Below are 24,261 nucleotides of genomic sequence, written 5' to 3'. Positions count from 1 at the left end.
TAAATATCAATAAGCGATTCACTCATTTACTTCACAAAGTGTCTACTCAATATGTCAGATGTGCCAGACTATGAACACACGAGCATTGCCTACGTGACCAGTGATGGTGCCCGAATTAACAAGAATGATTCGTTCAGGGGCTCCGCTTCGGGGAACAAGCCAAGCGGCTTGGCAGGCAACCTGGGTCACAACGGTGCCTGGTCCTGGCACCTGCTTTGGGCACCCGCCGCTACCGAGACGTTTTCCCAACAACATGGGTCGACTACGTAGTAGATCTGATAACACGCCCGATTCGGCCTTTCACATGCCAGCCCAACGGAAAGTCCCCCGAGTTCCCAAGTTACATTGCATACGAAGCTGTGGATGCATTTGATGGGAACTCGGCATGCTGAATGGGGGGCCCTGGTTTCTTGCTGTCGTGGACAGATATCTGCATGTCACATGTTCATATGTCTTGGTTCAGACGCACGACAAACTTGTTATGAGTTCTTGGTTCATTTAGTTCAGAATCTATCTATCTCGCGGGTGATGGAAGATGGGAAAAGCTTCAACGCAACGCTTTGCCACAGCTGGCTGTGGCTGGTATCAAATGGGGGGAATATTGGGGAGGAAGAGCGACAAGCGAAACGCGCGAAAAGACGCCATGCGCTGCTGTGCCATGTGTGAAATGCTAAATAGACCGCCCTCCAACAACGCCAGGAGTAATGCCCGGCTTTCCCGGCCCTGTCATAATCCCCTGTAATATTCATGTCCCTTTCCCCAGGCAACATGATCATCTGCCCGAATGCCACAAAGCAAGAACCGCTTCTCTTTCTAGACGCCCGTGGCCAGTAAATCATGGCCGCATTGTGCATTCCGAATAGACCCCTTTGGCCTTTCAGGACCCATCTATGTCCTTGACCTCCTCTCGAAAACGCCGTGTGAGCCGCAATGGCCCAGTAGAAGTCAGACTCTAGATAAGAGTAAAGAGGAGCCAGCAGAAAGATAGTCCACCAAACGCCTGATGCGCTCTGCCCGAATAATGCAGAAGCTGTGAAAGACATATATCGTGAACCGTGAGAGTGAGCAATCGTGGGGGTATTTGAGGCCCTCGGGCAAAGGCTGCCGGCAGTGACCGCGAGAGTGTGAAACCCGACGACTTAATCACTTGAACAAGCTTCGCAAGTCCATGAGCTTTTGTTTGGCCGCCTCAGCCTTGTCCATAGCCTTGCCACGGTCCATACTGAGACTGGCCAGTTTCATCTTCTTCTCCTGAAGTTCCAGCATCTTTTCTTCGATGCTGTTAGCCATGATGTAGCGAACTGTGCGCACCGGCCTTTTCTGTCCAAGTCGATGCACACGGTCGACTGCTTGTGCCTCAGCAGCTGGGTTGTACTGGGGTTCCATGACATAAACATTGCTGCCTGCTGTCAAGTTGAGACCCAGGCCTCCAGCCATGATGGAGACCAGGATGACATGCACTGAATTGTCATCTCTGAATGAGTCCATGGCGGCAGTCCGCGCAGTTCGCGACATTTTGCCATCAAGACGGGTATACGTGATTCCATTGTTTCCCAGCGCCAGCTGGATCAGGTCAAGATGAGACGTCCAGGCCGAGAATACCACCGACTTAAAGGGGGCCTCATCCGGGTTAGCCTCACTTTGAGCCTTCGTCCTGAGCAGGTCCTCCACAAGGGCACGCGTCTTGGTATGAGGCCCAGAATAATTCTCCAAACAGCTCGACTTCTTACCCGTCTTATGATGGGTATCATGCTCTACGTCTGCTTTGTCTTTGCGGAGCTCAGTGAGAGACAGTCGGATATGAGAGGAGCACAGTGGACATGGACCGACACCTGAATTGCCCGTCTCAGCAATCCACGTCGGCTTGCAGGACGGGCATATCAAGTGAAAGCAAGCCGTAAGGTAGCCGAGAATGTTGTCCTCTTTTTCCGACTCCACCTCGGCGCTGCCTTCCTGTGCGCCTAGCTTCTTATCACACACGAAGCACTTATCGACGTTGGTCTCTTGCATCAGCTCAAGGACCTCATAAGCTCGAGTCTCACCAATAGCCGGCTTGTCGTCATCGTCACTGTCAAGATCAATGGCCGAATCTTCAGTCATCCCTTGGACAAGTGCAAGGTCTTCATCAGAGAGGAGCTCGCGTCCATGCGCTGAGATGAGACGAAGCCTCAGGATGGACTGCAGGATGTGTATGTATGATTTGCCACCGACCATCTTGTCTCTGCCAGAGGCAAGGACGGCCACCTTATCCTGCGCATTTCGCTCAAAGGATTTGTATAGCTTCTCTTCAGATGGGGAAAACTGAAGCTTCACGAGTTGATCCTTGCGAGGAGGTAGGTCAATCTTGTCTTTGAGGCGCCTGAGGGTGATACTATCGACAAGAACCCGGAGCTTGGGCACGACTTCGGGATCACAGATCTTGAATGGCGCCACAATGTACTGAGTAAATTTACTCTTGTCGTCAAAAGGTTGGAGTCGGATAAATGCGAGCAGAGCTGCTAGGTCATCTAGTTTGTTTTGCACAGGGGTTCCCGTGACAGCCCAGCGACGATTTGCCTGCAGACGACAAATCGCCTTGAACTGCAGGGTCGACTGTTCGCGTATCATGTGCGCTTCGTCCAGTACTATTCGGAACCATCCGATTTCCTCAAGTGGGTGAGGCCCGGCCCGCCCTTTGTGACGCTGGTTGACCTCGGTAGAAACGGACCCATACGTCGTGATGACAAGGTCGTACTGGGCAAGCTTTTGGGGATCTCGTATGCGATTTGATCCATGATAGATGTAGTAGGAAAATGTACCTGGCTTAATGTGTGTCTTGATCTGCTCCTCCCAGTTGGTAATGGTAGTCAGAGGACACACAAGCAGCGTAGCTCGGGAATTGCGGGAGATACGGGTCAACGCAAGAGGCGTAGGCGTGGGCACATTGAACCGCGACTGGCCGTGACCCTTCTTTTGGGTAGGCGGCCGAGGTTGCACGGGCTGCGACTCGGACCATTCCTCGGCTGCATCGAGAGTGCTCGCCACGAGCGAGAGAATACTAAGCGTCTTTCCCAAGCCCATCATATCTGCCAGAATGCCACCAAACGTCTCCGGGGGTGGTTGGTGATGGACTTGGCCAGTAATGACGTTGTAGTAGCTCTGTTGACCACTGATGTTCGTCCTAAGTTGCCAAAACGAATTCGGTGTTTTGCCGATGCTCAAGAGCTGACGAGGCTGTTCCTTTGTCATCATAAAATGAAGACCTTGTTTCTGATGTTTCAGAAGTTCAGTCACAATTCTGGGATCCGGCTCCAACTGTGGAAGGTCCTCACTTCGTGTGAGCGAATCAAAGACCCCCCATCACCTCATTGCGAATTTCCTCGACAGTTCGCGCCTGCTGAGGCACAGACGCCGCCAGGGCACCTTCTCGGTCTCTGATGATTGGCTGAGGCCGGATACCTTGAAGACTTTGCGGGTTCTCGTATTTGATGCCACTGTCCAAGCGTGTTGGGTTCCGCAACCACAGCTGTTTCTGGGATAGATGTCTACCAACAACTTTGGCGGATCTTCGAGGGCCATATAGTACTAGGTCGAGACTAAATGCCTTGGAAATGGGTTCGCCAATCTGCTCGCCATCCATTCTTCGCGTGGGAATCCGGCTGTCGGTCCTCAACTGTAGTCGAGGTGAGTCCAGCAAGGGCGACAGACCCATCGCTGTGTCGGCGTCCAAAGTCCCTACAATGCTGCGGGTGTAGTCCTTGGCATGGATGATGTTAGTGACATCACCAAGTCTTCGGTTCAGTACGATTTTGACCGCGGGCCACCAGCCGTATTGGAGAGACTTGTGTTCGGGCTTGGGGCTGGGGACGCTGTGACAGTTAATCTTAGCGCCTTGTATCATGCCGTAGCAAATCTCCTGTCTTTGCGCATCTTCAATGGCCTTCGCCTCACTTGCGTCATCGTCACCTGCAACGTTGTTAGCCAAGATGCTGGCATCAAGGAAATCTGCTAGCTTACCAACTTCGGTCAAATCGACTGTATTAGCGCGCGACAGAGACGGGCTGTTGGCGGCTTCCTCCTTCTTTTCCTTGACATATTGGCCAATCATGCCACCGCTCGATCCATTGCCAAACGTACTGGAAACCTTCTCGTCGGCGCTATCGTCGAGATCAATAGTCTCTACCTTCCGACGTTTGGGGTGCGGTGCTGTGCTTCGGTCTTGTACATTGTTCATTCGCTCGATCATACCACCGAAACCATTCACAGGCGAAGGGGTGTGGCTTAGGTCAAGGCCTCCATTGTAGGCGAAGGAAGGCGGCGTGCTTGCATTTGAGGCATAACCCTCGTTTGGGCTCGAAAATTGGAAGTCGAGTGAAGTCGGACCGCTGGACCGACTTGGAAAGGTCGTAGGTGTGGATCGGCCGCTGACATTGTTCGTACGTGAGGCCGTCATGTATTGCCGGGGGTTCAGTAGCTGGGCAGGATCCAGGCCCATGTTGGATGCGCCATGATTGTTTGTCATTCCCGCCGGGCTCGTCAGGCCATTATGGGTAGGAATGTCTTTGTGAGATGAATTGTAAGTATCATCGTAAGAAGAGGGCTTTTGTAAAGCGTGTTTCTTTTTCTTTTGAAAATCTTGAAGTAGGAAGCGATCTTCGCTCCAAGCTCTTTTCTGGCAAGCAGAAGACATGATGTGTGGGTTGGTGGAAGGGTCAGAGTGAGTGTTACCAGTTATGTGACCGGGAGGCGCCATGTTATCAGATCCCCAATGTTCAGATGGGTTCGGCAATCACTGACGTGCAGATGGTATCTGCAAACTCGCCGGTGGGATGTGTGGCCTTAGGTCGAGGTCCTCATTGCGCGTGCGTGAACGTGCAGATCAGTAAGTGTACTGTTCGTTATGGAGTCGGAGGCTCGGGTGTGCAGTTATTCGATTTGGCGACTGGGGCTTTGTGATGTGAAATCGAGGTGGGTGCAAGAAGGATTGTTCCTCTTTGCACTTGAGGAGTGACGACCGAAGTTAAGAATATTGATGTAAAGATGGAAGGAAGTTCGAGGGCGGCGGGGCAGTCGCAATCGGATCGGGGTCGAAGGGTTGGTTGGGAGAAAGGCAAGTCGGAGGAAGGGCAGCGGCGTTGGCGACGACCAGGCCAGACGGGTGAGTGCAGTTCTGTCACGAGGCCTATTGTTCAGGTATGGGGATGGGGATGGGATGGGATATTTGGATTTCAAGCTTGATGCCTTCAACAACCTAGCTTCCCACTTCAGATGATCATCTGCACCATGTTCAGATCAATCAAATAATGGATGTGGATGTGATTGATGGATGGCGGAACCGGTACGTACCCAGCCCCGGCGTGGGCTGTAGGCTGTCTAGGCTGTCTTGCCTGCTTCTGCTTGCAGTTGCAGCGCGCTGAAGTGCCTTGAACTAGCGCTGGACCCCACTGATCTCGGATCGGAGAACACTGGTGATAGGCTGGCACACTGCTAGGCGAACGGCTTCCAATTCCCATCGACCCGCTCGCGCTCGCCGTTGATGGGGAATGTGAATGTGATGGTAAGATGCAGTATTTCGATGGTCATTGGTATGTAACAAGCAACGACGTCGTAAGGGAGGAGAGGGGGCAGAAGCCACATTGACCTAAAGCACCTACATGCATTCGCGTATGCCCCTGGGTGTATTCAATGCTACAGTGGAAGTTGTGACAGTTACACATTACGAATATGAGACCGACTACCTTGCTCCGTTACTTCACATTCCCATGCCGATTAGTACACAGAGTGGGTGGCTGCCTAGCCAACTTCACACCCAACAGTAGGTTGCGATATGTGCGGCTGACTATTTTTGTCCCTTGCCTGTCCTATCGGCATTCTTTTCGACTATTCCACAGATGCAGAATCTACTTGTCGCATGACCTAGGACGACCTGCAAACTCCACATATTACAGATGGGCTATCGCCAAAATCGTTAGCTGGTGTGACCACGTGCCCCTCTCCTGACTGGGCCTTAAACAACCTGGGATCCATACCTATCTTCTATGTACAAGCACGCCCATGTACAGTAGTTATAGGAGGTGGTTGCATCTCTTCTTGGGGGTGGACGGAAGGGGAGAGAGCGTGGGGTTGCTGCGCTGGTTGCTTCCGTCTCCCAGGATGTATTTTGCAGGTGTCAAGGAAAGTATGCGGGATGGCGGGGTGTTTTAGATAAAGTAAACTCGTCAGCTTACTTGATATAAACCAAAAGCATGAGCAAAGTAAGTATACGAGAACGATGTATGTAGGGATGCAAAACATTCAGCATGCAAAATAGGTATACATTTATTATTTGACAGCCTCCATTTTCCCTGAGGAGATGCTTTTACCCACGCGGCGGTGGTGGTAATCAGGGGCCCAAAAGAAGCAAGAAACTCTTGAAACCTGCAGTGGCGGGCGCCCAGGCACCTTTCCGGCCCGCCATGTGTTCCTTTCTGATGCCGTCTCAGACATGATCCCGTGATAAAGTCAAATGCTTGCCGGGTTCCCTTATTCGTGCGTTGAAGAACCGATAGATCAATAATGACAAATCCCCCAAAAAAAGACTTTCAAACTCGCCGTTTCCACGGACTACTGCATCACCGACCCCGTCTCCGGCAGCACCCACCTGCCAATAGGCATCGTACAATTCTGATAGTGACTCACTTGACCCTCAAACCTCAACACGGGAGTAATAAGCAAGCCTCTTTTGGGACACCCGGCTTGGACTGTTCGCAACATACCGGTGGCAACCTGTTCTATCACTCATGCAAAGTTCCATACACCACAATGCTTACATGTCATCCATGCTGCTTTTCGGCCACCGAGAGACCCTCGCTCAGTATAATGATTTCCTGGCAAAGCAAAGATTGCTCCAGGCCTCCTTTTGTTCGTTGCGGATGTTCCCGACTTCTGCTCTTTGTTCTCTGTCTCCTGCGCTTGGACGCCTCATCATTATTGCGTGAACGAGATCGGGACGGGCTCTGGCTCCGGTGCCGGTTCAGCTGCAGCACCTTCAGTAGTCTTTTCCGAGTGGGCGAGAGTGAGCCGCTCCTCAGCCGCGACGCCGCCCGAGAAGCATCCAGGCGCGAGACAGAGCGGCGACGTGAACGGCCTCGGAAGGTGGCAGATTCGCCCGAAGGGCTGTGCGTGGTGGTGATCTTGATGTATGGTGGGGGGCTTCGGCGTCTCTTTCGTCCTCTCTGGCTGTCCGGTTCGGGCGAAGACAAGGCCGATAGCATGATGTCTGTCATGATATCGGTAGTCACTGACTCGGTCGTCATTGCGAACGACAAGTCGTGCAGTAGGTGAGACTTCGCAGATGGGGAAGCCACAGCGAGTTGAACTTGAAGCTTCTCCAAGCTATGCGACCTCGTATTGCTTTCGTAGGTACAGCGGTGTGTAGACGGTAGAGTGGCAGCCCGCTTTGTGTGCAGGTGAAGTTTTGAAGAAATAAACGGGGGTGTGGGTGACAAGTCGCGCCTTAGATATCAAAAGATGGTAATATTACAAGTTATAGTACAGGTAAGCTTGGGCTTGCTCGCGATGGTAGAAAGAAAAAGGGAGGAAGAAGGCCTCAGATATGTATTCGAGGGTTTTGGCCCAGGGATAATTTATCAAGGGAGGAATCAGGGGGTTCACAAGTTGGGACTAGGAGTGCAAACGCCCTATTGGCCCGAAAGGTGCAACGACGAAAGATCTACGAAACTATTCCATATCAGTTCAAAAAGGCAGTTGCGGCAGCTGGAAGAGATCCCCCGTTGTTCTCCTGGGGATCTCGAGACATCGAGGGGGACGTGCTCATTGAATAGACGAACATGATACGATTGGAAGCACCTGACGTAAAGGTTATATTGAAGCCCCATAACTTTGGAGGCTTAGCCCCAAAGCCTAAGGAAGTGTAAATGCGCCCAAACGCCAAACATGCGAGCAGTCGGATCACCGTCGTCGCCAGCCAGACGAGTGGTCCGTCAGTCGTACGGAGGCTTCCATGCCAAGGCTTTGCCTGCATGCTGCTTTGGCGGGGTACTAGGCGTCTGCTAGGTGCATTCTGGGTGCTGGGCACTGGGGTGTTTGGGAACCGAGAAGCCGCACAGTTCCAATCATGGACGACACGAAGCCTGGGGGTGTCACGCCTATGTACAGAAGACCTGGTGATGATGGACTTGCAGGTTCAAGATTGACATCAGGTGGGGGTGGTGCGTTGTGTTCTAAAGTTACGAGAGATCGATGGCAATGACGATTGGACTGCTTGGTCGTAAATTGCAATATCACTCACTTGTCTTGTCGCTTTGACAAAATGACGATGTGGATGCCTCTGATCTGTCAATGTCGTGTTGGAGAGCGTATCACGTCGCACGCTACTTGAGGTCGTTAAGGTTGCTTGTTAGCCAAGTCTGGGGAACCAATTGCTAATGACTACCAGACAGTGCATTAGCGCAGTGCCGCTGGCTCTTAGTACAACAATCAAGGCACGAACATGTCGCAATATACAGTATTGTAGACTAGAAAGAGGTTGCATTTCTCGAGGCATAAGATTCATGCTCTGCCTGGGCTGGTGGGTTCTGTATCGAAGTCTCGGGATCGAGAAAGAAAATTATAGTGAGTCTTCTTTGAATCTTCTTCCAAGTGGACAGATCCAGGATCGCTGATGTAGGATCAGCTCCGGCCTTCTTCCCCCTGACCGGAGCCCACTAAATTTACAATGCCTGCTTGGCCCAGATGTTCTAGAATAGAACATTGTTCTTTAGGAGCTGGTGGTCCTTGACAGCTTGGGTTCCTGTCCCCATGGGCCAATGTAACCCAGGTCACTTCGGGAATCCAAAGTGACGGTGCCCATCTACGTCATTACCGAACAATGAATGCCCATGACTTCACACAATGAAGATATATAACATCAATATTCATGCCCAAGTTCATCTGCACCCTCCACGGAGAACGGACACTGAAGCTTCCGAGTGCTTGCGGCAGGCAGTAAAGAGTGGACCCAGCCATCAATGGATGCAGCATACAGCTTAAAGCTAGTCCTTGCATAGTTTAGCGCCCGTCTCGCCTGCAACGCAACTCCCTCCCAATTGCCAGTCTTCAACGACACGCTGTGAGCGAGTTTGGGAGTGAACGACGTGAATCGAACTCACTCCAACCCACATCGAGCTGGGTGTTATTGCGCTTAACCCTTACAACCTCCTGTCTGGCATTTTTGTACTACTACTACCATTGATCCTTTTCTTTATATTCAGCACTTCTCGCCTAATACGAAGCGGGTTTCCTTAAGCCAGGGGTTTTCGCGTTTGTTGCTGCCTAGGCTAGCGAGTGTGCGCATCGCAACGCACCAGGTATTTGGTTAGATATATGGTTTAGCCTCGAGGGATAACAAGCCGACATCGAACGACCATCGACGGAGGCAGCGCCCCATTTGCGTATTTAATACGATTGCCCTACAACATGCCGCGACATCGACCCGCTACCACTGGCTACGAGCGCTTGGCGCAAGCTGAAGACTTGAGCGATGATTCCGACGATGATCCCTTGGGCCAGAGCTTTGCCTCGCTCCAGCCTCAATCTGCGCCGAGATTCACCTCGATTTCCCAGCCACGCCCGCATTCTGGTATGGCTTCCCCGAAGGCTTTATCGAAACAGCGACACCGACCTCAAAGAGCCAGAAGCAACTCGGGCGTGGACCTTAAGGCCATCAATGCCAGGTTAGAGAGGTGGGCAGAGGAAATCGCTGCCAAATTCAAAAGGACAAAGGGCAAAGGGAAGGGCGAAGAAGAGGAGTCGTTGGAGATCCACTACAGTGTCTTCCACCCTCCAGATGGTGTACGGCCCTTCACTGCGAGCGCCCTGGCTGCCAACCCTTATAAGCCTGCCATGTCCGAGGAAGAGTTCGACAGCATCGTTGAGAGCGTCCGGACAGCAATAGACCAGGGCATGCATCCGAGCATGATTACCCAAGGCAGTTCAGGAAGCTACTTCGCCCGCAACACAGAAGGGAAGATTGTCGGTGTGTTCAAACCCAAGGACGAGGAGCCGTATGCGGCTGGTAACCCGAAATGGAACAAGTGGATACATCGAAACTTGTTCCCGTGCTGCTTCGGCCGAGCATGTCTCATTCCGAATCTTTCGTATGTTAGCGAGGCTGCCGCGTATACATTGGACTGCCAGCTGCGAACCCACATGGTCCCCTATACCGATGTGGTCTGGCTCTCTTCCAAATCGTTTCACTACCCTTACTGGGATCGAAGGAACTTTTACCGGAAGAAGAAGGCCTTTCCGGCTAAGCCAGGTAGTTTCCAGGTATTTCTCAAGGGCTTTAAGGATGCCAATGTGTTCCTAAAACAACACCCTTGGCCTGACCAATACTGGTCAGGCCTTCGCGCGAATGACACGCATCGGAACAAGCAGAGGAGATGGGCTGATAGCTGCCGGCCTTCGATCAGACGTGCTGGGGACGATGAGAGCGACGATGACGAGACTAGGCCGCAACCCCTTCCCCCGGGTCCTGACAATTTTGTATGGACCGAGGGGTTAAAACAAGCATTCCGAGAGGAGCTTGAGAAACTTGTGATATTGGATTACATCATGCGGAATACAGACAGAGGCCTTGATAATTGGATGGTCAAGGTCGATTGGGAAACACAGGCTGTTTCTATTGCATCCGAGCCACCGCAACTAAACTTGGAAGTTGATGAAGAAAACGACGAACCAGCGCCGCGGCCTGTCAACTTGGCTGATAGGAACAAATCTCGAGGTCCTGGGCTAGGCGCCTATCACACCCAGAAGCCCATGCAGGCTAGCAGCCCCCGGAACTATCAGGACCCCCAGATATCCATAGGGGCCATTGATAATTCACTATCCTGGCCCTGGAAGCATCCAGATGCTTGGCGAAGGTGTGTTTCCCCGAAAGTATACTTTGTTGCTTCTTCCATTAACATCATGCAGTTTCCCGTTTGGCTGGCTATTTCTACCAGTTGATCTAATCGGCCGACCTTTCTCTCAAAAAACAAAAGATCACTTTCTACCGCTCCTGACCTCGACGGCATGGTGGAGCGAAACCCAATTAGCGCTACGCAAGGTGTTCCAGCTCGATCCTGATTTCCAAGAAAAGATGTTTTCGCGCCAAATGGCCGTCATGAAAGGCCAAGCCTGGAACGTAGTCGAGACTCTAAAGACAGCTGACCACGGGCCGTTGGAACTCACCCGCCGCGTCAAGGTTTGTGTATGGGACGACCTGGTCGACGTCCCCATAGCGGTTCCCATGCGTGCCGCGAGTACCGATATGCGTCGCAAAGCCGAGCCCGAGATGAGGGATGCTATCGAGGAGGAGATAGACATTGGAGCGGCCATCTCTTCCGCCGGCGCCGCTGACCAAACGGACGACCTCCTTGGGTTCGCCAGCCCGCTGCCAAACCCCGGCCGCTTTGAGCTGTCGACGCCCCGGGCTCTGTCTCCAGAGCCGGAACCTGCCGGCGCCGACGATACCTCACCGCCCAACGGCAAAGCGACGGATCCCTTTGACGAGCTGAACGGGGCGTCCAACGCCTCCCGCCCCAAGTTCTCCGGACGAATGGCCCCAACGCGAACGAGCTACCAAGGCCCGAGCCGCAGTCAGAGCCACATGTACTCGCCGCGCCGAGAGCGTCGATTCAGCTTTGCCACGGCGGCGGGGCGGCGGAACAGCAACTCGATCGTGACGCAGATGTACGGCAGCCAAGGCGGCCTGGACGACGAGGATGGCGACCTCGAGGGCGATCTAGGCTTTGCTGCAGCTGAGGGGGCCGAGGGTAACCGACGGAAGGTTATAGTAGAGCGGCTGGAAACCGTCAAAGCTCGCAATCCCGTGTTCACCTGGTGCTAACTGAAGCGACGTCAGTCAGATGTCAAAGGGAAACAAACAGTGCATGTACCCTATAACGATGTTTATGTGATGATGGGAGTAAATAGAAACGAGGTATCCCTTCCGGGTTATAGGGTACGCATGAACGCGGGCATAGATGTGGGCATAGGTGTAGATGCAAAAACAGAACGCGAATAAGATATATGCACGTATGCGGTACAGAGGCGCGATGGCTATGTGCCTGTAGCCGTGGAATTAGATATTTGATGGCACCCAGAATACGGCATTTTGTGTTTCGAGAAAGGCTCGTCCGCGCCCCAGAAGAAAGTGGATCGTATCGTATATAACATTCCACGTCTTATAGGCAATAAAACGCAAATGAATTCGTAGTAGTATGCGTTTCCTGTGAGTCGAAACTACCTCGAGGGACTTGAGAAGTTCTCCTTGGCCAAAACTCCTGAACCGAGTCGCTCGCGACAGACGGGTTAGGGTGGGAAACGCCGACGTGCCCTACCAGACCACCAATGGAGGAGATTCCTCAGGTGTAGTTTATAAGAACCCCCAAGTGTAGTAGACAATGACCGCCTCTCACTCCTCTCCCACATTTCCCCTTTCTCTCGTGGCAAATGAATAAGAATAAGTACAGCCCAACGCCAACATGTATATCCTACCGCCGATTGTGGAACACAAATCTGATGCTTCTATCAAAAGTTGTCAATGTATTTGCCCGCCTAGCATAGTCCCAGCACCGTATCAGCCACGCGATCAACAAATAGTTGTTCTTCCCCCAGGTTGTGACTAGTGGTCGCTCCAAGCATAAGGGACATCAACATCGCAGTTGCCGTCAACACCAATGGACCGTAGACAGTAAAGCTTTCGACGATGCCATTTGACTTCTCCGAGATGGCGACGGTGAAATGCACAGCGAGGAGGAAGACACAAAACAGGTACGCCTTGCGCCGGTGCTTCACACTGGCGGGGACGAGCCACAGTTGTAGGCTGATGTACGTCACAACAGCAACGGCCCAAGCCACGTAGGTGCTGTGGAAGTGGAGTTGCGCATACCATCGGTCAGCAAAACATGCCACCTGCCAGTCAAAGGGGAAAGGTTAGATAGGAAGGAAGAGATAGACGAACTTACATGATCCATCCATAGACTGGGACCGTGGGAATCGTGCGCACTGGTATCACAGCAATAGCACTCCCTGTAGCGCTGGCACCGATAAGGATTCGAAGAAGATGTGATCCAGCAAGAGCAGCAGACACCAGAGGCACTGTATACATGAATACTATACATGCCAACAATCGTTTCTGTAGATTTTTTCGTTTGTAGTATCCTGTGCAGATGGTGCTGCTGGTGGTAGCAAGCACCCGCAACGAATTTGCCATTAAAGACAAGAGTGTGTTGATAGCCAACTTTCCATGCTTCCAAGGATAAAGTGCCATGAGCACAGTTCGAACGACTATGAAGATCCGACCCGATATACATGTTTGTATGACGGGGGACAGAAAATATCTGAACAAAATCTTGAGTGAAGGGTGTGTAAGAGACAATTGGGAAGACAAGACATGAACTAATTCTTGAAGTACAAAAATGCCGCAAGTTACTAACATCATGTTGCTTTTTCGAAGAAAACACATAATAGAAGAGGAAGAGATATATGTATTTGATGATGGAAGAGGTTTTGGTAGCAAGTCACTTGACGGGGTTGGGAAACGACCACTGGGTGATGATGAGAGTTGCGGCAGCAGATCACTTGCAACTTGCAAGGCTATTGCTACTTGGCTCAAACTGTAGCTTTTAGTCAAATAGAGTGTTCTGTTCTTGTTGCTTTGTGATATGAACAGATTTGTGTTATGGACAGGAAGGAAGTGGTTCATATAGAAACGAATGTCGGGTAAACTACTCGTTGGTCGCCCCTATGTCACTTGCGCGCTTGCTAGGACTCTGATAACGGTTCCCAGCGAGGGGTCAACCGCCCCTTTGCGCTCTTTCTGGGACCCGGATAGCGGCTCCGGTGAGGCATTGGCCAATCACGATTCAGGTCCGTTTCAACATTCTACGATGTGTTGTTTATGACGGGAGTCATATTTACTAGGCTATGCGACCTGGAGGGAGGCTATGCATCCATGCCTTCACCTACCCACTCACTACCGATGTCACACAAGCGGCGGGGAGGTCTCATTCAACCTCACAAGGTGTAGTCTACTTATATCTTCTTCGTCCTGAAGCTTAAGCGCTCCTACCCTCATTCATTGAACTTTTGCTCAATACAACACCAATTCAGTCTCCTGTCTGTTAATATACCTCAAATTCTCCTGCACTGAAGATGCAATAGCAATTGGCGCAGAAACGATTTTCGTACTGACTTAGGCGCTCTAGTTTTGGTTCAGCTGGTTATGTCCTCATCTAGACAGTTTCTCAAGAACATGAGCAGAACCTCCGACCCGATACCCAACATATCATGCAATAGTATAGCCAAAGGCGATGGAGCTTTCTATCAGGTGTGTTGGGCCGAGCTTGATGATGGAAGGAATTCGTGGTCGTGTATTCAACCCGGAGCCAATAGGTACCCTTTCCTGTCCAGCACCGAAGGACGTTGACATACGACTGAAAGAGTCCGTTCAAGCCATTGAACCACATATAGGAAGAAAACATTACACGATTCGTAGTCCCTGGAGTTCTATTCAGCCAAGCCGCATGGATTTGGAGACTAAGTTAGCAGCAGAACATATTGCCAAAGCCAAATCTCAATACTGATCAGCAGAAGCACATTCTCTCAACAGGATCAATTAGCTGTACAGCCACTGACGGAGCATGGCAATCCACAGAGACTCCCTCTTGTTCCCAAATCGAGCATGGAGGACCGTATATATCTGTTACCCTCCCGCGATATCACCATGACCTGTGTATTCGGGACGAGAACTACAAACGAAAAGAGGAAGCAGTGGGCATTAGGGGACAGCAACTCGATGGCAATAGAGTCCTTATCTTTTCCCATCTGGCCACAGAAGCCCTCGTCACGACCTTCACACTCCACGGTCCTATTTCTCAGTCTGGTTCTCATCGTCGTCACGGCGGCGGTAGGTGCAATCTTGTTCTGTTCTCAATTTCCTGCATCACAAGACGGTTCGAATCCACCTCAGACGCATATCGATCCCATATAAGAACGAGGACCGAAGCCCTCATTGGACACGGTTCCAGTCATAATGGCTGCCAGATCCCTATACTACCTTGCAGGCGGTTTCCTCTACTACCTACACATCCGCTCCAGGTCTAAGCAGCTTGTACTGAGCGGCATTCTTGTGATCGCTACAGCGATAGGACTTGTATGTGGGCTCAATTTTCCGGAGATTTTGTTTCGCCTTCTTCCTTGGGTTTACATATCGGGCATGGTCCTCGCTGGATGTTCTAGCATTCTGGAAATGTCCTAAAGATGGGCACTCTGGAGTTGGAACATTCTGTTCAGCAGTCAGCTATGACATGGAGCATGTGTGGTTGAATTGTGGCCCTGTCCGCACCAGAATCTCTCTGGTTTTCAGCTAGTCAAAGAATGTTAGCCTGCTACTTGCTTCTTCCGTACTGTAGGGAGTAGCACTGCTCTTTGGTATCTTGAGAGATGGGGTGCGCTTTCCTAGTCTTCTACAGTTTTGTGTTAGTTCTTATTCAAACGGTTTATGTTAGTGCCTATAAGCAGAATGCGACCTTTGTGCGTGCCCCTTTACGTAGCTGATAGAAAAACTGGCTCGCAACAATATGCAATCCAGCGCGACAGATTACTATCAGAAATTATGGTCGAGATGCTAATACATTGATGTAGTGCTAGCGGCAGGATGACGTTTAAGACGATGATAACACCTATCAAATGAGACTGAGAGGTATAATAGACTATGCTAAAACCTAATCCGGTATATACATTCGTTAAAGGGCTGCTATTTAAACTGAAATAGCCCACCCGAGCCGTTGTTCTTCCGCGAATCATGCCACTGCTCAAAGTGGCTAAGCATCTGTTTAGTGACGCCCTTTGGCGCGTTGCTGATCGCCCGTTCGAGTCCTTCCATGAAGTTTGGTTCAGGGCCGTCGTAATTGTGTCGGAGAAAAGCGCCGTTGCATATTTGCGCCAGCTCGGCACCGGAATAGCCGTCAGATTGCTTCGCTAGTGTAGAAGCGTCCACATCCTTGAAATGCAGCTCCTTGGCCTTGTGGGAGAAGATGGCCTCGCGTGCCTTCTCGTCCGGCAGAGGCACGTAGATCATCACGTCGAAGCGGCCAGGTCGTAGTAGTGCCGGATCCAGAGCATCTGGTCTGTTGGTTGCCGCCAGCACAAACACGTCGCCAAGCTCCTCGAACCCGTCCATCTCCGTCAACAACGTGGTCACGGCTTGGACGCCGCCACCGCTCGTGGCGCCGCCCGGTCCTGATCGTGAGCTTGCTAACGAATCGATCTCGTCGAAGAATATAATGCTAGGGCTGGCTTCACGAGCCCGGCAAAACAGATTGCGTATCGAACGCTCTGTTTCACCCACGTACATGTTCAGTAGCTCGCCGCCCTTGACTGCGAAGAAGTTGAAGCCGGATTCTGTAGCCATTGCTTGCGCTGTCATGGTCTTGGAGCAACCTGGAGGGCCATAAAGCATGACACCCTTTGGAGGCTTATAGTTGAGGACTTGGCCGGGCTGCAACAATGGTAAGTATGGTATCCATATAAGGAGATCATGCTTGTGCAACTCACTTTGGAACGTCTGATATATGTCTGTAGAGACTCCTTAACGTCATTATAACCTCCGATATCGCTCCAACGAACACTGGGCGGTTTGAGCGTCATGTCATGCATTGCTGTGGGTGGAGTTTCGACCAAGGCGTGCTTGATGTCATCCCAACTTATCTCTCCCTCAGGTGATCTTTGCGTTCTCTGGCGCATTATGGTTTCGGCGTGGAGCAACAGAGCCCATATATCAGCACCCGTGTAGGCGTGAGTTCGATCTCCAAGGTCGGTTACGTACTGCTCCAAGCAGTCTTGGGGGAATTTGGGCTCATAATACCTGATAATTTCCTTGCGCCCAGCAGCGTTAGGAATAGGGAGAGTGACTCGCCTTTGGAAGTAACGGGGGGAACGGAGAACCTCAGGCACATCTTCTTGAAAGTCGCGACAAGCCACAAGAACAGCTACGTTAGGGCGCCTTCGGCGTTGTTCCGTCTTCGCAGCCAGGCTCTCAAGCCCGTTTTCTAAGGCATTGACGACGGGTTTCCTCCCCGTCTCTATTAGACCTGCGATGTTGTCTATTATGATGAGAGTCTGGCGATCGGAGCTGATTGCGGTTTCGAAGTGGTTTTCGATGGCGGCAGCTTTATCCGAGGAGCCGACTCGTATGACTTTACCCCATTTGCTGTTGGCGATATGGTTCAGGAGCATCGTCTTCCCTGTTCCTCGACTACCGTCTATGGGCATGCAGCATGCCGTATTCCGACCGACGTCAATGCCGTAATCGTCAAAGAAGTACTTGATCTTGGCGGCTTGGTCTGCTAGGCCGGGAAAATGGAGCAATTCCAGCTTCCTCGGAGCAGAACCCATGTCCGCGTCGTCTTCGTCGTCTCCTTGGACGATTCTGACTTTGGTGGTTTTGTGCACCTTAGCAACGTGACGTTGGAGGCCATTGACAGCCTCGACCTTGAAGGACCGCTTGGGGCCCTGGCCTTTGATGTCGTTTATGACGGAGCCTGCAAAGACGTACTGGGCGTCATCTGCTCACGGATTAGCTTCGTGTAGCCATAAAGGACTGTGTTAGTTAGGTGACGTACCCAGGTGACCCTTCAGAAGCCATTCCCAGTGGGGGCGCGACTGTTCGTCTATGGGCTCCGCCGTCAACGTGGTCTTTTGTGATGTGACCTCACGGACGACGACCAGCTCGGCCTCTCTGGGAGCTTCTGAACCGGGCTGTACGTGGATGGGGGACCCTCCAAGTCGAGCCCGGCGGCTTCCTTCAAAGCACGGCTAAGCTGGACGACGTCCTGCCTGACGGTCCTATCGCCCAAAACAGCCACGGCCTCGTGCTTCTTGCCATTGCTCTCGATATAGCACAGCTCGTCCACTACGAAGCCGGATGTGTAGAAGGTTTTGTCAGAAATGTAGGCCTTGGCTGCGTGCTTCTGGTTGGGCAGCTCCGACGTATGGAGACGCACCTTCCCGTCGAAGCCGGACTTCATGGTGGCGGGTGGAATAATGCAATGGTCCTCTGCAACAGAAGAGGAAGGGGGGTTTTCACGTGGTTAATAACAGGCCTTTCTTTGTGAGCCCATCTCGTCTCATCACCAAGTTGAGTCAATGTATTAGTCGAAGGGGGATCCACCACACCCACCAGAAAAACCATTTAACGCCTGCACAACTAAAGCTCCACCCAGGGAATAATCAGAGCAGACACGACACATTTGTCGACTCTCTCAACCAACACATAACATAACTAAAAGGATTGTAATCGAGGCAAATGGTCGTGGACGACATAATAAACTACAAGACGGGCTTATATCAACGTCCAAATGCCTATCATGGGGCTATGCAGTAGCCAAGATACATGTCGTCGAGGTACACCACCAGACTAGACCAAGTAGGTTATCGATTGGCGTGTGCGTAGAAATTATTCAACCTGGTTGTCTCCAACCTCGACCTTGAAAAACCACAACCCACCACGACTGAAATCCAGATGCAATGCACCGACTAGCTGGTTGCAGCGCGGCATGCCATTACGACAGCTACAGCGGCCGCTCTTGCGTACCACAATAGCGGCGGCAGCGCCTTTCACAACAACAACATGGCCTCCGACCCTGGCCCCGTTGCTGCGTGCCACCAACAACCGCCGCCGATATAGTACCAGTGACAGCTCCGGCTCCGGCTCCAGCTCCGGATCGAATGAACGTTGGGGGAGGACCATTTTTGCCGAGGTGACAAAACCGCAGCCGCACCATCTCAAGAAGACTCTTTTCGAAGAGCTTTTCCCCGCCGAAGCCAAGGCGGCAGTGCGCTCCAACAACAAAGGAAGATTCAATGGCAGCACCAAAGACGGCAAGGTGGGGGCAGTTCCAGGGCGGCAGCAGCAGCAGGTAGAGCAACAACCACCGCCGCTCTCCTTGACCGACGAGCTTCGAGTCTACGCCGACATCGACCCCGCCGCCGATGAATACGCCTACGACAACCGCGCCATCCTGGTCCTGAGCGGCGCGCCCAAGTCCCTGACCGAGTCCGACTTCTTCCGCACCCAGCTGGGCGGGCCCGCGCGCCACGTCGAAGGCTGGTCGTCCACGGGCATCCACCGCATCATCCCCGTGCGCGACGTCGACACCCTCGAGCACTCGGGCCAGTACTACATCCTGTTCGAGAGCGGCGCCGCCGCGGCCGCCTGGAAGATCGAGGTCATGACGCTGTGGCGGTTGGCGCGGGCGCACACCCTGATGCGCCAAGAGCTGACGGGCATCACGCCGCCGCGACCGCCATCGGAACGACCGCCGCCGCCGCAGCCGTCCGGGGACCCTCGAGAGACCCGCCGCCGGCCGCGCAAGAAGCCCTGGACCCTCCCGAGCCTCGAGCTCTACGAGGACCTCCTCGACGACGACGGCAACCTGCCCGAGGGCGACTTGGCCAGCGTGCGCCACTTCACCCTGGTGCCGCCGAGCATGCGCTACGACGTCGAGCGGCCCGTCTACTCGCGCGTCGAGACCTTCCTGGACCGCGGCGCCCCCTCGCTCATCGAGTGGCTCATGCGCGCGGCCGGCACGCAGCACCTGGTCCTGCTCGTGCTCGAGGGCGGCCGCCTCTCGGTCCCCACGCTGCACGCCGTCATCCGCGAGGACGGCGTCGAGCGCAACCTGCCCTGGCGCCTCAAGAACCCCGACGGCCCCGACGGCGGCATCATGGCCTTCGGCAAGAGCTCGCTCAAGGCCGCGGACCAGGCCGGGCCCGAAGACTCGCTGCGGCAGCAGCTCGCCAGCGCCATGGGCGAGGGAGGGGAGGGCCGAGGGGAAGGAGAAGCGGCAGCGGCGGAAACAGACCCGGCGGCAGAGCTGGCGTCGCTTTCGCGGACGGCCCGGGAACGACAGAAGCTTCAAAACAAGTACCGGCGTTGGAACCGGTTCATCGTGCCGTTCCTCGACGAGGCCGAAGCGCGCCGCTTCGTCCGGCGCTGGCACCGTCGGCAGCTCCAGCTGAAAATGGGCCACGAGGACAGCGACGTCAAGGCTTGGGAGGAGTCTCGGACCATCAACGCGTCGATACTCTGGTAGACAGGCAGTTTCACGTCACAACATAAAGCAAAATGTAAATTATTGTAAAATTATCCAACTAGGCTACGACCATACTGCGTCAAATATCTACGGTATTCGTGTTGACTAAACCCTTTGTGTCTTCCTTGAACATGGACTTCAACGTGATGCTGGATAGGTATTCAGGGGTCTGGATCTCGATAGATACAATGTCTACTCCACTTTCAAGACGAGCATATTTTCATAAGAGTCAGGGGTAGAATATGAGAAAGTATACTCCTTTTTTACTAATCGTTCCCCCATTTCCGGGGCCTGCGACTCAGAGGGCTGCGGCAGAGTCAGAACAGAACCGGAAAGGTTAGAAGAGGAGTCACATAGGTAGAATAAGTAAGACTTCGTAGGCGAAGACAAAAAGAGCTGCTGCCGGAAAAGTATATTAAAACCCATATCAAACCAAACTCCATCCCCCCATTTCAGACATTTGTTGTGGCTCGCCCGTCTCCCTTCGGACCGCGCCAGTCCAGCAGCGTACAGAGACTCTTATTCATGGAACAAGTCGTTGCTCGTAATCAGAGCCATTGTTGTACGTAACCCATCAATGAGGTTTCTTCTGCCCTTGCTGCTGCGACGCAAGCAAGCGAGCAAGCCACGGAGGTAATGCAACCGCGAGTCGCGCTTTGCCATGCATAGGTACATGGATCGATGATAACAGTTGTTGTTGTGGGCACACCACATGGAAGAGGCAACCTACCTAGTAAACCTGCCTCTCGTGCCTCGCCCAAGACAATACTTCCTCGCCTTCTATATCGGCATCTCTAAAGCCTCCCCCTTGGGTAATATGCTTTCCCCCTTGGTGACCCCCTGTCTATTTCTTGTCTGCGCTGTTTAATGTATGAGCAACCTATGTGGACTGGCTCAACAGAATTCCAGGCAGCCTGTCTTGCACACGGATAAATCAAGTCTATCAGTGTGTCAAACGCATACATAGCACGCCCCTCGAGCCTCAGCAGACAAAAGTCCGCCTAGCAGCACTTGCCCAGGCCACCCGATCCCTCTCCCTGCGCCACGTTGACAGACGAGGCCGCGGGTTCCCCTTGGAGGTATCGATGATGCGCTTCTTGATATCGGCAGCCAGGCTGTAGAATGCCTTGTCGATGTTGATGTTGCTCTTGGCCGAGACCTCGAGGAAGGGGATGCCGAGCTCTTTGGCCAGAGTCTCTCCCTGTTCTGTCGAAACGACGCGCTTGTCTTCCCAGTCGCACTTGTTACCGATCAAGATCTTGTTGACGCCTTCGGTTGCATGCTGCTCCACGTTTGCGAACCAGGTGCGGATGTCTTTAGCGAGGGATGGTTAGTACTTATGTTCGCTATACTGATAGATGCCATGTTGCCGTGGCACTCACTTTCAAATGACCTCTGGTCCGTGACATCGTAGACGAGCAGGATTCCCATTGCACCGCGATAGTAGGCCGTCGTGATGGTTCGGAAGCGCTCTTGGCCAGCGGTATCCCATATCTGCAGCTTGACACGTTTGCCATCGAGCTCGATGGTTCGGATCTTGAAATCGATACCAATGGTGGTGATGAAAGAGGGCGTGAAAGAGTCTTCACTGAAACGCAGCAGACAGCATGATTTGCCTACACCTGAGTCGCCGATGAGGAGGAGTTTGATCTGATGGGGCATTCTGTCGTTAGCGATCGAAGTCCTCGTCTGCTGTTGCGGCTGCTGTTGCTGCTGCGGTGCGGCATACGACGGTCGGTTGTCGAGCAGGGACACCGGACGCGAGGCTTTCCGCAAAAGGGAGTGTCTAGCCTGCGAGATGGGCCGCCAGACTCCCGTCCGCATGTCGAGACGGCGTGAATTCGACGAGGATGACTGCAGGGTGGACATGGGGACGGAGGGGCGATGTTACGTGCAGGGCAGGCAGTGGTAGTAGACAACAGAGATTACAGGACATACTAAGAAGTCGTAGTTCCGGTTGCCCGACATGTTGAAGGATTGTATTTGGTGTTGAGGCTCAAGCACCAATAAGTATCGTGGAACGGGGGGCGAAAGAGGTTATCGGAAAGTTGAACGTAGATGGCGTTCTTGGGTGATGATGTGGAGATGAAGGGTAGTTCGCGGAAACGGTGTAACTCAGGTACGACGGTCGTTCAGGGTCGTCGTGTTTGGTTTGGGAGAGTTGCTGGTTGCTGCGTTGGGTCGGATCGTAGCGTAGCGTGGTGTGGTGTAGTGTGTAGTTTGTTGTGGTAGAGTCGCAAAGGGGACGTGGAGGGATCTCTCGCAGAATGTCACTGGACACCAAAACCGTGCGACGGTGACGGTGCGGCGTTGAATGTAGCGGGTAGTCTCAGTTTGGGTGAAGTTCAATGCGAGGCAGTGCAGAGAGAGTCTGTTCAAGTGTTCAATCCGGTCGAGGCCAGGCCAAGGATCCGGAAGTTAATAAGATCAAGTGGCAGCAATGGTTCAGTCCACAGTTGCCTAACTGGATTGGGTGCTAGGTTGGTCACCGTGATGGTGATGGATGCGGTTTGGTTGTTGCGTTGTTGCGGTAAGTGGTGCTCCGTAACGTCGAGAGTCGCTGGTGGGATGCGGTGTCTGTCGGTCAGCAGCGGCCTCTTGCCTCTTTGGAGCCGGGGCACTCACTGGTCCAGAACTAGGCATCTGTTTAGGGGATTAGGGGAAACGGACCGTACCTACATAAGGCGATTTATTTACTTTACTGGCCAGCTCGACTGCTGTTGGATTTGCTGTATTCATCTATCACAAGGAAATGCAATGCACTGCGCTGCCCTGCACTGCACTGCACTGGCACCAGCGGTGGATACAGTACTAAAAGAGGTGGTTACGTATGTATGTACGTCTAGATACACACACACATGCTGACTGTCGCTGACACGTCTGGGCTGCACGGCTGCGCTGCTGCACTGCTGCACCACTCGCTGGTGACTGGAACCGTTCTACAGGGGTGACATGCTGCTAATACACATGCAGACGGGCCCCATCAATACAGCACAAACCAGGTACGTGTGCCTGGCCTAGGGGTCTTTTGCTTCTTTTGCTCCTTTCGCTTCTGCTTTCACCACGTCTGACTCGGATGCACCTACGTAATCCAACGGAAAAACTTTGGCATTACATTTGGATCATCTGTTCAACTTCCAATGCCACGGAACATTATCGTATCCTCTCAAAAACCCTTGCACGATGCGCGGTGGCTTATTTGGTGTGTCTTGGGCGTCAACGCCTGTGGAGTTTAAAGGCAGGCAGCTGTGCGCACTTCAAAGGGGAAAGGAAGAGACACACAATATAGAACATGCAAGTAGCTGTGTACTCGGACTACGTTTTGCGAGCTCTCTCCTCGCTCCTCGCTCCTCGGAGAATCTTGTGGTTTCCATGTCGTCAAGATTGCCTTTTGCTACGCCAGAGCGCTTATCCACCGGCAGTCCTGCTTGGCGGGCGACAACTCGGTAGTTCCAGTTCATCAGGCGGCCATTGATATAGCCTTCCGCAATAACGCCAAAGCCCCCGCAGAGGTAGGTGACCCCAACGTAGACCTCACTGAAGTCATAACCAGGCGTGCCGTATATCGTAGGAATCAACGTCGAAACAAGTACTACAGGAAGTATGGGCTCGCGGCGAGGAAGCGAACAATGGACGTGTCCCAGTAGAAGATGAGTCGCAACGAAGAAAAGGGGCTGGAGGCAGTCAAACGTCCTCGTCCCGTTGCGCTGTGCTGGGTCTGCGTTGCCGCACTTACGGATGTACCCCCCGTTTCGCCCGTCTTGTCAATGCACCGACCCGGGAAGGATTAGTCACATTTCCTAGACACCCTGCCGACAACTTATTCTGCCATGGTGTCCAAAGCCGTGGCCGAAGAGCTCCCAGAAACGCCCACCACGTCCGCCAAGCCCCTGGGCCGGGACGATCTCGTTGTCCACAGTGCTCCTAGTTGTCCCTGGGGGTCCGAGGTGACGAGCCCGTTTGCACGGCATCATATCTGGACATGGACTGCAACTTGGAGACTGGGGGGTTATTGCCTCGCAATGTCGTCAGAGGCTTCCGAACCCTGTATATGCTTCTTAGCGACCGGCTGAGATCACAAATTGCTTTGACAATACATATGACAACACATGGCAACCTCGATGTGCGTCGTTAAAAATATATGAAGTTGGCGCCAGCCCTA

The 24,261-nt window shown here is 52.8% G+C and overlaps 7 protein-coding genes across 7 annotated transcripts; 2 read left to right on the top strand and 5 right to left on the bottom strand.

The window, feature by feature from the left end:
- Positions 1-1,143: 1,143 nt before the first annotated feature.
- PG998_003259 (SNF2 family DNA-dependent ATPase) lies at positions 1,144-4,732 on the bottom strand (the record flags this gene model as incomplete). The annotated part of the gene is made up of 2 exons (XM_066870077.1): positions 1,144-3,294; positions 3,344-4,732. 2 exons carry the CDS (start codon positions 4,730-4,732, stop codon positions 1,144-1,146), a joined length of 3,540 nt encoding a protein of 1,179 aa, XP_066733827.1.
- Positions 4,733-6,791: 2,059 nt separating this feature from the next.
- Positions 6,792-7,274, bottom strand: PG998_003258 (uncharacterized protein; the record flags this gene model as incomplete). The annotated part of the gene is made up of 1 exon (XM_066870076.1): positions 6,792-7,274. One exon carries the CDS (start codon positions 7,272-7,274, stop codon positions 6,792-6,794), a length of 483 nt encoding a protein of 160 aa, XP_066733826.1.
- A 2,161-nt stretch (positions 7,275-9,435) lies between these two features.
- Positions 9,436-11,848, top strand: PG998_003257 (phosphatidylinositol 3; the record flags this gene model as incomplete). Its single annotated transcript, XM_066870075.1, has 2 exons — positions 9,436-10,880; positions 10,933-11,848. 2 exons carry the CDS (start codon positions 9,436-9,438, stop codon positions 11,846-11,848), a joined length of 2,361 nt encoding a protein of 786 aa, XP_066733825.1.
- A 710-nt stretch (positions 11,849-12,558) lies between these two features.
- PG998_003256 (E1-E2 ATPase-domain-containing protein) lies at positions 12,559-13,111 on the bottom strand (the record flags this gene model as incomplete). The annotated part of the gene is made up of 2 exons (XM_066870074.1): positions 12,559-12,868; positions 12,969-13,111. The coding sequence occupies 2 exons, from the start codon at positions 13,109-13,111 to the stop codon at positions 12,559-12,561; spliced, it is 453 nt and encodes a 150-aa protein (XP_066733824.1).
- A 2,649-nt stretch (positions 13,112-15,760) lies between these two features.
- PG998_003255 (AAA domain-containing protein) lies at positions 15,761-18,032 on the bottom strand (the record flags this gene model as incomplete). The annotated part of the gene is made up of 4 exons (XM_066870073.1): positions 15,761-16,504; positions 16,561-17,570; positions 17,628-17,743; positions 17,770-18,032. 4 exons carry the CDS (start codon positions 18,030-18,032, stop codon positions 15,761-15,763), a joined length of 2,133 nt encoding a protein of 710 aa, XP_066733823.1.
- A 528-nt stretch (positions 18,033-18,560) lies between these two features.
- PG998_003254 (uncharacterized protein) lies at positions 18,561-20,099 on the top strand (the record flags this gene model as incomplete). Its single annotated transcript, XM_066870072.1, has 1 exon — positions 18,561-20,099. One exon carries the CDS (start codon positions 18,561-18,563, stop codon positions 20,097-20,099), a length of 1,539 nt encoding a protein of 512 aa, XP_066733822.1.
- A 982-nt stretch (positions 20,100-21,081) lies between these two features.
- On the bottom strand, positions 21,082-22,067 carry PG998_003253 (GTP-binding protein ypt2; the record flags this gene model as incomplete). The annotated part of the gene is made up of 3 exons (XM_066870071.1): positions 21,082-21,413; positions 21,482-21,749; positions 22,038-22,067. The coding sequence occupies 3 exons, from the start codon at positions 22,065-22,067 to the stop codon at positions 21,082-21,084; spliced, it is 630 nt and encodes a 209-aa protein (XP_066733821.1).
- Between the last annotated feature and the right edge of the window lie 2,194 nt (positions 22,068-24,261).

The sequence above is a fragment of the Apiospora kogelbergensis genome, assembly GCF_038363985.1.
Source record: "Apiospora kogelbergensis strain CBS 113332 chromosome Unknown utg000002l_segment0_segment0, whole genome shotgun sequence".
Classification (NCBI taxonomy): Eukaryota; Fungi; Ascomycota; class Sordariomycetes; order Amphisphaeriales; family Apiosporaceae; genus Apiospora; species Apiospora kogelbergensis.
The sequence above is the reverse complement of the archived record's forward strand: the minus strand, read 5'-3'. Positions and strand labels throughout refer to the sequence as shown.